Genomic DNA, 14748 nt, shown 5'->3' with positions numbered 1-14748 from the left:
TCTCAAAATGCCTCATGGAGATACAGCAACTGTAGTGTGAGAGGTGGATAACAAAGCAAAATGAGAGTGAGAAAGGGTGTTTAGATGGATGTAAGACACATTGAGAGTTGGTATGGCTCAGAAAGAGAAGGACCTAAATCCTGGACATTGGCAAGACAATCACCTGCCCTCCTTGCCTTTGCCTCCAGGGTGCTCTACCAGCAGCAGAACCAGCCTATGGACGCACTGCAGGCCTACATCTGTGCTGTTCAACTGGACCACAACCACTCCGCCGCCTGGATGGACCTGGGCACACTCTACGAATCCTGCGGCCAGCCGCATGACGCTATCAAATGCTACATCAATGCTACACGCAGCAAGACCTGCCTCAACACTGCTGCACTCACACAACGCATCAAACTGCTGCAGGTAGGGCTGGCATTTAGATGAATAATACCATCAAGCAACCCCGTTTGTTAGATGTTGTGGAGTATTTTGGTGCGTGCGTGTGTGTGTGTATTGAAGTGATGTGTTTATTGCCAAGCATTTCCAAAGCAATCAGCTTTTTAAAAAAATGCAGATTGTGCTTTTTGTCATTTTGATTTCTGACCACTGAGATATGAATAATAATTCATATTGGTGTGTTTAAACACATTTTTTTCTCACTTGTAATTGTAAAGCATACATTCATGGCATTGAACATTTGTTATATTCTGTATACACTTACCTGAAACGCCACCTTTTGGGTGACAAGTAGTCTGTGTAGTGCCTTTCTTGTTGGACTCAAGTTAAGCACTAAAGTATGTGTCTTACACAATTTCTCCTAGGCTCAGTTGTGTAACCTACAGCCAGGTAGTCTGCAGAATAAGAGTAAAATGCTTCCTAGTATTGAGGAGGCGTGGAGCCTACCCATTCCTGCTGAGCTCACGTCCAGGCAGGGGGCCTTGAACACTGCACAGGCACAGCAGGTGAGACCCAGCTTATACAAGAGACTCCAGCCTTTTGGAAACTACTTGAACAATATATTTCTGAGGAGTATTAAACTGAAGCCTTGCTCTGATACTTTCAGATGTTTTATCCTAAACAGACAGTATTAATGTATTTAAAATTCTAGTTTACACTCTTTACAGTCAATATGGGCTTTGGCGACAAAAGATAAAATGGGACAGAGTCTGAAGGAATTGGAGCAAGGCCTGTATTACAGTAATCTAATTATTTGAGTAGTTGACCCTCATAGCACCTCTCTGGGTCACATGACAATTTGTAAAAATGATTAAGGAACGCTATAAAGAACTTATTATTAACGCAGAGATGTCATTGCAACATACTTGGCAAACTGCAAGACTGAATATGCTGCATGTTTAATGGATACAGTATATTAAGTAGTATAAATGCATGTGTTTCTGTGTCATGTATTTGACAGTTTTATCTCAGTTGTTCTTTTTAAAAAATGATTCAAACTGGAGCAGCTGGTTTTTACTTGTCACATCCCTCATTAGACAAATCTCAGCCATGCACATTAGGTAAACAGGCTGATCCTGAACCACCATCAACACATCTTTGTTTTGTTTTTTTGTACACATCTGCGCTGTTTTCATGCAGTTTTGTCTATTACAATCTTGAACACTGACATCATCCTATTTTGGAATAACATCACTTCCATCATTAGCAGTCGCTCTGTTTTTAATAAAAGTAATTCGAAGAAAAACAGATGTTAGTTGACTTCTACTTGCTCCAGTATTGAAGTTTGAGGTGTGAGTGATTAAATATAATCAACTTTTATGGGTAATCATTATTTATGATGCGACCCATGGCTGGGAAGGCGGGAAAGTGTCAACAACCAGTGAAAACTCTGGAGTGACCAGAATATGTGGTCTGCATGTCTAAACAACCCTCCACTAATGCAACTAATGTTGCATTATCCCACAATCACAGCATGAATACTCTGATTATGACCTTAATCAACAACTGTCAATTAGATTAAGGTGTTACCACAAACCATATTTTAATTGGAGTATTGCCATACATGCATTATTTAAACGCTCAAATTGTTGTGCATGTAAATGTAGTCAGTGTATCCGATGTCATTGTGCAGAAGAGTTTGGATTTATGATTGTGTTTTTCATTAGATTAGTGCACATTTTGAACTGTGGTTTTGTTGAAGAAGGGAAGAAAAGAACTCACAACTTATGTTCCTGTGCTGGATTTCTAGGCCTGTAAAGGGGAGGCAGGCCAGGCCGCCAGCAATCACACAGACCCACAGGCCAGTCCTGCCAAAAGGAAACGCACTGCCAGCCCAGCTAAGGTACTGCTAAGAACATTAACATCACTATTCTGCTGAGCAATAGAGAGGTCGAGCAGGGATACAGATTTTCTTTTTCTTTTTGTCTCGGGTACAGGGTGCTGCAGATTCATGGGCAAACAGCCCCAATCAACAGCAGATCCCCAGCTGGTACCTAACGCCACAGAAGCTTCAGGTAGGAACCTTCTCATGTCTTGTATGCTAAATTGAACATTTTTGTTTGCGTTTTATTTAATCTGGCATCGAAAAAAATTCAAGGAAACCTTATACACTGAGTCAGATGTGCAGAAATTCACTCTCAGAATTAAAATACATGATTTTCTCACCCCTGAAGCTTGTCTTCTACCCAGTATAGGTTCTAGCATAGCAACAGAGCCGACATGTGTGGCCTGTGAAGAGAACTGTGATTGGTCAGCTTAGGCTTCGGTTGTTTTGGAGATTTTTGATAATGAGACATCAACAAAAGAGCCTGCAGTAAACTGGGCTTCACAAGTTTAACTCCACCTTGATAGGAAAAGGAAGTGTGAGCAGATGCAGGTTGCTAAAAATACTGGAAGCTTGACATCAAAGACACAAGAACAATCTTGATGAGCGGGTATGATGGACAGATCAGCGGGAAACAAAAAATACGTGTGTCCTTGGTAAAGTTGATTTATAAATACCAAGTTGAACTCTTTTTAGCCTTTTCACAGGTGTGCAAAATCAAAAATGTCCATAAACTATTTATCATGTAGATGTGTACATTATGTGTAGATGAGCATAAACATAAAAGACCAAACATCAGTTTTACATCAGGCGTTTTGGACAAAAAACATTTTTGTGCACAGGTCTTTAGTTTGAAGCCATTTCTTTTCTGTGCAAACTATGTAGGATTTGTTTAACTGATTGTTTTAACTAATTTTGAGCTTCTGAATTAACACAAAAATGTTTAAAATGTGCAGCTCCTGGATCACTTGCGGACCAACCAAGCTAACCTCAAGCCCCTCCAGGTGCAGATGCTGGAGCAGTTGGAGAACCAGTTCTCCCTCATGCAGCAACATCAGCAGCAGGTACACACACGCTACTCAAGTTCAGGAGTTCAGCATTAAAACTTTAATGAACCTGCCAAGTGGGTCGAGCAGTAGAGTTTTCTTTGAGTTTATTTGACAGACAGGATTAAGGGGTAGGATTTAATCTCTGGTCCACGCTCCATAGCAGAAGGTGGTGGTCATGCACCTAATACTCTGGTTGCAAACCGCCGTTATAAACCAAAAAGAAGAAGAAGTTTTTTCAAACAGAGTGGTTCATCCTCTCAGCTGAGATGTTTCCTATCTGTGCAGCCGAACATAGCCGCTCCTCTATGGACCGTTTCACCCTGACGGTCTTGGTGCTTCCTCCGCAGGCTCCACTTCACTCAGCTGCCTGACTACCTGCTGCTTCTTCCCATTTTAACCTGAATAACAAACCAGGGCTCGGTCGGATCCACACAGAGAGACGGGGCTAGCCGGGGCTAGCTGGGAGGTTAGCAAAGCATTAGCCACAGACGGAAGCACAGCCAGCTAGCCTCTCTCTGTGTGGATCCAAACGAAGCACTGACCCCCATATCAGCAGAAATGTTCATTATGGGCTGATGCAGATATTTCATTTTAAAGCCTTTATTGGCAGATACCGATGATGTGCAGATATTATTGTGCATCCCTACATAAATGTTGCATCTGTCATGTGATGCTCCTGTCTGTCTGATAAGTTCACTTGTTCTGATTTAGCAATACAGTGAGTTATTGAGAAATTGCAATGTTTGTCAGAGTTCCTGTTTGTTGATGAGAACCGCTGCTAGATGCTAACAGTTTAGCTACACTGCAGATATTTTGTTGTTCAATGGGCAAATCTCCCACAAGGTTTGAATTCTCATATTAATTCCAAAACCAACGCAACGCTGTTACAACCTATAATACTATTATGTTCAGTAATGTGACGTGTTAGAGAGTTTTTCCTAATGGATCTTGATGTCGTTTGCTTCTCTCATCTGTGTCAGATGAGGCAGCAGGCAGCAGCGGGTGGCCAGCCACGGCCCAGCCTTCCCAATGGTCCTTTGGCTGAGTCCTCTCACCACCACGCAGGCCTCTCCCGCACCTCCCCCCTGAATCACACAGCCATCCGACCCCCGTGTGTCACCCAGCCCACAGCCAACGGATCCTGTTCTTCAAGTCCCTCGTCGGCGCCACTGGGACACCAGGACACGGGCTCCCTGGGCAAAAATCACACCCTGGGACTGGGAGGTGGCGGCACGAGCAACGGAAACGTGCCTTACCCGCAGCAGAACTCTCTACCTCACAACTGCACAGCCGCCAGTCACCCCAGCACCAGCAGCACTACCAGTAGTCCCAGTCATGCAGACGAGGCATGGAGGAGCCAACAACGCAACACTACCACTCAGGTATCCCAGTGGCTCCTCTGACGTTGCCATGGTTACGACCTTTGCTTCTTTTTTTCCCTCCTTTGTTCTGCATTTTCTTGTATTCCCTTTTTTTTTGTTATGGTTAACATTATATGTGGTTCTGTTTTTTGTTTATTTAATGTATTGTGTATTTTTCAGAGCGCATTTTCTTGTCTTTCTCTCTGTCCAGGGGCTTCAAAAAGGTCCAGGTTCACATTCGGCAGGTCCCAATGGAGAACCCCCTTTCTCTTCCTCCTCCTCCCCTCAGACCTCTTTTTCTTCCTCTGGCATTCTGAATCAGGTTGGACATTCTTCTGGGCCCTGCACTGCCTCCTCCTCAGCCTCCTCTTTATCCCCCACCTCTCCCCAGACCACACCCAACCACTTGTCCTCACCTCCCCACTCCGCTACTACCTCAGGGGTCCACACCAAAGACACCACGCCTTCAGGGGGCAACAACAGCAGCAGTGGTGCTGCTGCCACTTTGCCATCAGGTCCTGAGGCAGCCGTCAGGCATTCCGCAGGGACACCCCTAAGTCCCAGCACCACCCCCGCGCAGGGATTGACTAATCACGTCCAACCGCGGGTGACGGACAGCTCTGCTAGCCTGTCTCAGCCTGGCTCTCCTGCCCCCGGCGTGCTCAGTTCAGACAATCCTCAGCTCTCAGCCTTGCTAAAGGGAAAAGCCAATACTACCAGTAATGATGATAACAATAACTGTAGTAACCACGGAGGGCCTTCCTCAGAGAAAATCAACAACGTCCACCCGGGTCTCCACGGTGCCGCCAAACCAATGTCAGAGAACTCATTGGCATCCTCGCCACTTTCAGCCACTGCTACACCCTCTCCACGCTCTGCAGACCCACATGCCACCAACAGCCTCTCCTGCCTTAACAGCCCGTCCAACACCAACAGTCAAGGGCCCACAGTCAACGGGAAGGGGCTGGAAGACTCACAGAGCCCAATGAAGGTAGAGCCTTCTGCAGCAGCTCATAAACACACAGTCCCTGCTGGTCTGGCACCCTGGTCCTCAGTTTCCATCTACCCTAGCTCCAGTGAAGTTCTCAAAGCATGCAGGTAAGAAGCCTACAGGACTCAGTTATCTAGTCAAACTATGACAACATGTGGTATTCAATTTTTTCTTTTGTGTGTGTGAGTTTGAGAGAGAGAGACACTGTGTATGAATGAATACATTGTGGAGCAGTAATGCTCTGAATGGTTTATAGTGGAACACTTTTTGGTCATTTTACATCTTTAAAGTCATTTATTTTCGGTGATTGAAATGTCTTCCTTCTCAAGCGCTCCAGGTGTTAAATGTTAGGCAAGCAATTATCTGAAAGTGTAGTTCCTGTAGTTAGCGACTAATGAGAATTGATCATGATGGTAACTGTATGTTGGCGAACCTCTGGTGGCTCTGGTTGTAATGTATTGGTGGAAATATGGCTAATAACATAATTGAATCAGTTAACCAATAAGGAGCTGTGTTGTTGAGTATTACTGAGCGAGTTGTGTGCAAAACACTGCTTAGTGCATTCACCAGCTCGTTGTCAACTGAAAAAGGTGATACCACATGACACTGAGTGACTGTGGCAGTTAAGCAGCAGCAGACACGTTCAGATGTGAAATCATGTGCAAAAGTGAGTAATGTGTTGATTTTTAGCTGCTTTTGGAAAATGTCACGACATTATGACCCTGCACTGTGTGCTGGTTGTATTCGTCATCGTCTTGTTTGGGTACAAACTGACACTTTGCGTGTTTGAGTCCAAATAACATATTCTTCACTGTAGCATTATGAGGGCTGCGCTAATGTCAGACACAGATTTGATGAGTACATCTTTGGGTATGCTGGTGTGCCTACCTACAATTTTTATTCTTGTAGGGATGGTCATGATGGTGTAATATTGCTCCTGTCACTTTACAACATCAACACCTTATGTTGGGAGGTCCTCGTCACGGTTTTTTGCCCCCAAAGAGAGCAAGAGTCTTGTAGTTTTTGGCCAGTCCTCATACAGGACCCTCTCCTATGGCGTGTTCACATCATATCGTTCAGACCATAATTGTCAGAAAAAACATTGGCGTCAGCCTCTTAAGTTGGAGATATTAGCGCTTTCTGACAGCTACAATATCTCCCGCTTGGCAAAAAGCTGCAAATGTGTCAGTAAACCGCTGGAGAAATGTCTGTTACATCAAAATAAAATCCAGTATTGACACTTATGCAATCAGTCTGGCTAATTTAATAGGAGCTATAAACAGTTTGTATCTGGTTTCACTTGTTAACAAACTGCTACAAATATGAACCACAACATAAGTAGCCCATTTAGGCTATTTAAATGGCTCTTAGTGGGGGTAACCATTTTGGAACAATGTGAGCACTCCCAAGTCGCAACAACGGCACGTTGTTTTTTATGCCAGTGCATGAATGTAACATTAGGGCACGTGTTGGAGTTCCTGCCTCCTGTTCTTTCATGGGTCAGAACTGCTCTATCCCAGCTCACTGGCCTGCTTTATAAACCAGCTGTATCATGCAGTTTTGTAGACCTAACATGTATTTTAACCTTTATTTTACCAGGTAAGTAATGCCAAAGACATCAACTATCACCAGTTGAAGGGGTGACGGTTATGAATATAGAAATTGTCTTCTCCCCCCCTTCTAGCATAGTGCAGTAGTTAACAATGAACAAAGGACTGACAGTAGATCATCAGGCATTAGTAGTACTAATTTATTTCAAAAAAGAAAAAAGAAGGTTCGATCAACTCATGATATGTGCTTGTTATACACATTACTTCACTACTACAGCTCAGTAAAAAATAAAAGATTTGATTTGAAAAGCTAGCTTCTCTCTCAATGTGCTGCTTAAAGTAAAAAAAATCTCAAATGTCCAAAAGTCAGGCAGCTGCATATTTGATTGCAAGTGTTTTGATATTAGCTGGAAAAGAAGCAACATAGTTTTGCTTGTAAAAGTTCTTTTTATTTTCAAGTAGCCTGTTCTGCATACTACATAATGTTGCACATTGATGGTTGCATTACTTGACCATAAATTGACTGATCTCCTCCTCTCCCCTTTGCTCCGGCTGCAGAAACCTGGGGAAGAACGGTCTGTCCACTAGCAGCATCATCCTGGACAAGTGTCCCCCGCCACGACCCCCCCGCCCGCCCTCCCCTCCACTGCCAAAGGACAAACTCAATCCCCCAACGCCCAGTATTTATGTGCGTACAGCCAACACCGTAGAAGGAGAAGTACTCGTGATGTTGTTGTGTGCAATGTTAGAGCAACAGTATCTTGGCAACAGCAACAAATACAAACACTAGTTGGCTCCTCTTAATGTGTTGATTAATAAGTCTGGTGTCGGTCCACCTTCCTCTGACTAATTTCGTGTCTCTTCTCTGACATACAGCTAGAAAACAAGCGGGATGCCTTCTTCCCTCCTCTCCATCAGTTCTGCACCAACGCTGCCAACCCGGTCACCGTCATCAGAGGTCTGGCTGGAGCACTCAAACTCGGTAAGAGGCTGTTCCACATGTGCACAGAACATGGACTCGTCTTTGCTGAAACACGTTACAGACTGAATTTTTATTTTTCAGCAGTCTGAGTCTGTTTGATTTATCGATGCAGCTGTATGCATGGGTGATGTTTCTGTCTTCTGCTGTCTCACGTGGCTTTGTGGGTGTGTCTCTGTAATCATGTGAGGGAGTGTGTTCTGTGGATGAATTTGACATGTATGGCAACAGCACCACCTGCAAGTGGAAAATGTTACTGCACATGTTGGGAGAAAACTAACATCTGCTCTTCTTTTACATTTATGTAATAATGATCTGACAAATTGTTTACTGTTTATTTATTAAGAAGTTGTGTTGCAATAGTACCCCACCCACACACCTTCACCCACCTACCCCACTCCCTTTTTACTTACTGTTGGTGAGATTGGCAGTTCCCACCCTGTTCTCCTTCAGTCATAGGATCACTAAATGATGCAATATACAACAAAGTATTTAGGACATGAATATAGATAAAAAGCATGAATCAAAATCTTTTTTTTATTTTAGGTAAATGTTGTTTTAAACACTGCACTTGACTTTGCACTAACCACTCTTCTTCTTCTGGCTTCTTCCTTCCCATCACACAGACTTGGGCTTGTTCTCTACCAAGACACTGGTTGAGGCGAATCCAGACCATCTGGTGGAAGTGCGGACCCAGTTGGCTCAGCCCACTGATGAAAACTGGGACCCCAGTGGCAGCAGGAAGATGTGGCGCTGCGAGAGCAGCCGCTCCCACACCACTATCATCAAATACGCCCAGTACCAGGCCTCCTCCTTCCAGGAGTCTCTGCGGGTCAGTGGGAGATGGATACATGCACTTGAGACAGATTAGTACTGGGCAGTGCACCAAGCTGGAAAACGCTGGAAAGCTGTGCAGCAGACTAACTGGAGTTGAACCAGTGTTTTTGTTGCTATTTATTAAACTCAGAATTCAAAACCATAAGATTTTGTCCACGCAGGAATGCACACACAGAGGTGTTGCTAAATATTTGATCAGATATAGATTTTATTTTAACCAGTTTGTTGTTTTTTGGTACAATAAGAATATTGTAGTTTGGTCAGACTGCACAGACTTAATAAATAGCTTTCAGCTAATTCTACAGACTTTTTCCAATAGTTGACAATACTTTCAATACGTTTTGTTTGTGGTAGGAGGAGAATGAGAAGAAGAAGGAGGTGGAGGCAGAAGCAGGTTCCTCAGACAGGTGAGTTTTCTTTGCCTTTCTGTCATCTCAGATCTCATTTCTCAGATTATGTGAAAAGTTTCTATTCCTGAAACTAACAAATGATGTACTCTCATGTCAGTCTAATGCGGCGAAGGAAAGGTCCTTTCAAACACATCAAATTCGGCACCAACATCGACCTCTCTGATGATAAGAAGTAAGTGAACTGTGTAATATATATCAGACCAAACAACGTCACGTTTGTCTGGATGATGGAAGAAAACATGGTTTGTCTTTTTATCGTCTCACGCTGCATGTAACTTTTACTCTGTACAGGTGGAAACAGCAGCTTCAGGAGTTGAGTAAGCTGCCAGCCTTTTCCCGGGTGGTTTCAGCCGGCAACCTGCTCAGCCATGTAGGACACACCATCCTGGGCATGAACACTGTCCAGCTCTACATGAAGGTGCCAGGGAGCAGGACACCAGGTACACATGGACAGAGTTAATATTGCTGTTTCTGTATTGTCATTTTTGTCACTCTGTTAGTAATTACATCCTTTCCTTTGTAGGTCACCAAGAGAACAATAATTTCTGCTCAGTCAACATTAACATTGGTCCTGGTGACTGTGAGTGGTTTGCTGTGCCTGAACCGTACTGGGGCGTCATCAACGACTTCTGTGAAAAGTACGTCACCAGACGTGAAGCATTCTTTTATAGCTCATTTCTACATGTACAGCAGTGTATCCCGAGAGTCGACACTGATAGCTATGCATGTGGTTTTTTTTACAGGAACAACATTAACTTCCTGATGGGTTCCTGGTGGCCCAACCTGGAGGACCTGTATGAGACCAATGTGCCTGTTTATCGCTTCATCCAGCGTCCTGGAGACCTGGTGTGGCTCAACACAGGCACCATCCACTGGGTTCAGGCCATCGGCTGGTGCAACAATATCGCATGGAATGTCGGACCCCTCACAGGTAAGAATAAGACTGAGATGAGAGATTTTAAATAGTCTTACATAGGAAATGTTTTATGGATGTTGATGCTCATTACTGTGCCGCCTGCTGAGAGAAACAAAAAAAAAGTATCCATCAAAACTTGTCAGTACAGCGTCCAGGTGCAAGCATGAGCGGCTGCATGCTGCTAACAGAGAGCCCGTATGCTTTGTAAATCTCTGATGGATAAATACTTATCCAGTGTTGCACAGATGAAAATGTAGAGTTCCTCTCTGTTTCTGTCAGCCCATCAGTACAAGCTGGCAGTGGAGCGCTACGAATGGAACAAACTGCAGAGTGTCAAATCCATCGTTCCCATGATCCACCTCTCCTGGAACATGGCCAGGAACATCAAAGTGTCGGACCACAAGCTCTTTGAGATGATCAAGTAAGAACTCACTGTTTCTGTAAAGACCTACTTTCTAACTGGGTTAGAGCTGCAAAGATTAGTGGACTAATCAATGTGTCTATCAATAGAAAATGAATCGCCAACTATTTTGGTAACAAAAAAAAATTCTCTGGTTCCAGCCTCTTAAATGTGAATATTTTCTGGTTTCTTTAGTCCTCTGTGATCGTAAACTGAATGTCTTTGTGTTGTGGATTGTTGGACGCATCATGAGCTTTGGGAAACATCAAAATTTTTCTCCATGTCATGACATTTGATAGACCAAATGACTAATCAATTAATTGAGAAAATAATCAACAGATTTATCGATATTAAAAACAATCATTAGTTGCAGCCTTAAACTGGGTGCTTTTTTTTTTGTTTGTTTGTTTGTTTTTGTCACACTGAACTCATCCAATGTGTGTGTGTTAGGTATTGTCTGTTGCGCACTCTGAAGCAATGCCAAATGCAACGAGAGCTGTTGTTGGCTGCTGGGAAGGAACTGGTGTGGCACGGGAGGACCCAGAATGAACCGGCACACTACTGCAGTATCTGTGAGGTAAGCACCCGTAGACTCATCCTCACCTAGATCCTTACTGCTGCAGTTGTGTCATGTGACTGGCATTGTTCTTCTTTGTTCACACTTTTCTGCCTGTCTCTCGTGACCAGGTGGAGGTGTTTGACTTGCTGTTCGTAACCAGCGAGAGCAACAGCAGGAAAACATACGTGGTGCACTGCCAGGACTGTGCCCGAAGGGGGAACGCTAACCTGGACAACTTTGTGGTGCTAGAGCAGTATAAGATAGAAGACCTCATGCAGGTTTATGACCAGTTCACACTTGTAAGTATGAGGCACAAAACCACCAGCAGTACCTGTCCTATTCAGACCATCAGAACCAGTCATTGATGTTTTATGAGTTTTGTCTGCAGGACTCAGTGTGTTTTCTCTCCGCAGGCGAGTCCCTTGCCTTCCTCCTCTTGATGGTAACATTCTGTTGTTGAGGACAGTTTGAACCACAATGGACTTAATCGGAAACTCTCCGGAAACCTTCTTTTTTTCTGATATTCAGGAAGTAAGCCGGCAGTCCTCCAACTGCGCTCTGTAGCTATCCCATAAGGCAGCTGCGTGAAAGCTGTGTGTCTATGCAACCTGCCCAGAGTGGTGTGCCTCCCCCCAGTGGACTGGAGGGTGACGGCAGCTCCTCCTGTCACCATGACCAGACTGTTCTACTGCTGGCTCAGCTGGACTTCTCTAGAAAAACACACATGATCCCACATAAAATGATGAAATAAAGTTTTGTACATATTATGTTTTAACTGGCAACATCGTCACACAAAGACTACTGACTTCATGGTTTTCTTTTTCCTTTTTTTTTTTTTTTTTGTATTCTGTTTATGGGTTGATAACAAAAGCTTTTGTTTCCTCCCCTCCATGAGATGAGTGATTAGCATAGCTGGTCTTTTTGTATGTTAGGTAGACAAATCCTTGATCAGGAAAACAAGATTAAAAACTGTTTTGTAATGTGAAAAGTTGAGTGATATATTCTTTGCAACATTTCCCCAGTTTTTTCTTTCTTTCTTTTTTTTTTTTTTTAAATCAGTGAAAACTTTATTTGCTGGAACTATGACGAGTCTTTGGTTACTTGCATCGGGGGGAGAGGAAATAATTTGTAGACAAACAGCCAAGTCACAGAGAAAAAGGGTTGCACACAGACAAAAGAGTGAACTTTAATTTGTGTCTTTTTTTATTTTGATGTAAATTTACATTATTTATAAACGCATATTTATTGCTTGAAAATATTTGTTGATGGAATGCTGTAATATTTTTCTTGAGTACCTGCCATTAAATTTGAAGGAGCCTTGTGATTTTGAGCACGGCCCCTCATACATTTTCTATATAAATAAAACTGCTTAGTAAGCATTGTACAGAGACCTTACCTTGAAATTGGTTTATTGTTTGAAGGATGTTTTATGCGTCAATAAACAAAAACTGTCTTTATTTACATCTGCAGCTTTTTGTACTCATTCAGAATTTTTTAATTCTTATGATATTGATTCAACTAAAGCAGCTCCTTGCTATCTTTTGCCCTGACAGTTATCCAGTAAAACAAAGACCCTCAGGTTTTGAATATGTTCATTAAAACAAGCTGTTCTGATTTCTGCATAAAAGTACAGGGAATTAACAGGAAGATGAAATGAGGCCAATACTTCTGCAGTAAATCCAGTCTAAAAGGTAACAAGTCTATATCTTGTTTAAATCGGAGACTCTTTCTTCTATTATGCATTATGTAATGTGACTTGCACAAGAACACTACAATAAGGTAGATCCGTCTAGTGTTTGGACTAGAACCTGGTTTGTCCAGCTGGTTGCCTCTGCCAGAGCATCTCTGTCAACGACGGGTATAAAATGTGTGAGGAGCTGCTGCGCATGCTCAGCTGATCCTGTACTGACTGAGTCCACCTGGCAGGAGGGGTGTCTGCAGAGAACGACGAAAGCACCAAACACAGAAAACTGAAAAGCAGAACTGAGAGGTTAGTGGGTGTAGGTTGAACATCTGCTGGACAGATGAAGGGTGTTCATAGGTCTCAGAATATATACGGGTCGGTGGGCAGATAATAAGGCAGTCAAACAAAGGTTTGTTTATGCCCCATGGTTGCCTTTTCCTATAACACTGGCTCACTCTTCTTTATGGAAACATGAAGTATACTCAGACATGACTTGTTCTTCCATAATATCACTCAGCATGTTTTCTATCAGGTTCAATTTTCAGGCTTTCAGTTTTGAAATAGCCAAAAGAAACAAAGTCACTGACACTTCATAGAAATGATAGCCGATATATCGTGGATGTGTACTTCTGATTTACTTGTGAGCTGTATCAAAAAAGAGATTTACTCTGATCCAATGAAGCAAGAAAAGTGACAGTAAAGTTATGAAACATTAAGTCCCCTTCCACTCAAAAATATGTTTTTCTTCTGGTTGCTTCACTGTGCAGAATGATGTATGTGCAGAGTTTCTTTTCACATTCATCTGTTGAAAGTGGAAAGTTTCTCTGTGATCATTGAAAGTTTTATTTTATTTATTTATTTATTTAATTTTTATTTAATTTTTTGGACAGGCATGATTTGTGATATCACAACTAGTGATTGTGGTCCAGTAGTCAACTTACACAAGTATGATGTGGAAACTTGAAGCCTCTGGTGCACAAACACTGCAAATAGACTTTACAGTGAGGTAGGAGACATCTTGTGTTCAGCAGTTAAACTTATGAAATGAAATTTACGTATTCACACATTCTGGATTTTTTAATGAGGAAGGAGCAGTAGATGCCATTTCAAGGATTTTAATGAGGTAAATATACTTTTTTGTGGAAAAACCACATTAGACACACATTATTGTTCCCAGCAGAGTATTATTATGTCTTTAATAGATGTCTGGAGGGGATCTTTAAGGTTTAAGGCACACAGTTGGTATATTGGATGGACTGCTATGACATTTGGTTCGGACATCCATGTTCCCCACAGGATGAATTCTTAAGACCTACTAATACCACACCAACACATGCCATTTTCACCATAACTGGCTCAAAAACAAACTCTGGACCTAAGATTTTATCCGTCTCACAAATTGGTTTTCTCAACAATGAGCACCATTATTACATGGTGGGAAACGGTGTTCATATTAGGTTTGGATTTAAAAAAAAAAAAAAATCCCCTTTATTCTTAGTGAAGAACACATGAGAGGCACTGGAAAGTTCACGGCTGCCATTTGTCCATCTCAGTTAGTCTTCTCGTCTACATGAGGCTGCCAGGAAAAATGTAGCTTTGCCAAGTGGATCACCAGGAGGACCATTAAAAAAGTTTCACACATAGTACAGTACTTCAGTCCCCCTTTTTTTTAAATTTGTCACACAGCTTTAGAACAATAGCAAAACATTAGGCAGATTGCAGCTAACTCACTCACTGTTTGCAACC

At 42.6% G+C, this 14748-nt stretch overlaps 1 protein-coding gene across 2 annotated transcripts in view; it reads left to right on the top strand.

The window, feature by feature from the left end:
* kdm6a (lysine (K)-specific demethylase 6A) overlaps nt 1-12779 on the top strand; it is a 44738-nt gene extending 31959 nt beyond the window's left edge. For both annotated transcript variants that reach the window (XM_044366850.1, XM_044366851.1), the window contains 19 exons: nt 189-408; nt 807-947; nt 2192-2284; nt 2379-2456; nt 3223-3330; nt 4296-4697; nt 4888-5774; nt 7776-7905; nt 8094-8199; nt 8823-9028; nt 9388-9440; nt 9541-9615; nt 9735-9883; nt 9967-10081; nt 10187-10374; nt 10639-10780; nt 11210-11336; nt 11447-11617; nt 11732-12779. In XM_044366850.1, the coding sequence (XP_044222785.1) occupies nt 189-408; nt 807-947; nt 2192-2284; nt 2379-2456; nt 3223-3330; nt 4296-4697; nt 4888-5774; nt 7776-7905; nt 8094-8199; nt 8823-9028; nt 9388-9440; nt 9541-9615; nt 9735-9883; nt 9967-10081; nt 10187-10374; nt 10639-10780; nt 11210-11336; nt 11447-11617; nt 11732-11758 (3418 nt within the window). In that variant the 3' untranslated portion in view covers nt 11759-12779. The remainder of the gene's footprint in view (nt 1-188; nt 409-806; nt 948-2191; nt 2285-2378; nt 2457-3222; nt 3331-4295; nt 4698-4887; nt 5775-7775; nt 7906-8093; nt 8200-8822; nt 9029-9387; nt 9441-9540; nt 9616-9734; nt 9884-9966; nt 10082-10186; nt 10375-10638; nt 10781-11209; nt 11337-11446; nt 11618-11731) is intronic.
* The last annotated feature ends 1969 nt before the right edge of the window (nt 12780-14748 follow it).

This window comes from Thunnus albacares, chromosome 11 (assembly GCF_914725855.1).
Source record: "Thunnus albacares chromosome 11, fThuAlb1.1, whole genome shotgun sequence".
Classification (NCBI taxonomy): domain Eukaryota; kingdom Metazoa; phylum Chordata; class Actinopteri; order Scombriformes; family Scombridae; genus Thunnus; species Thunnus albacares.
This window is presented reverse-complemented; position numbering and strand designations above follow the sequence as displayed.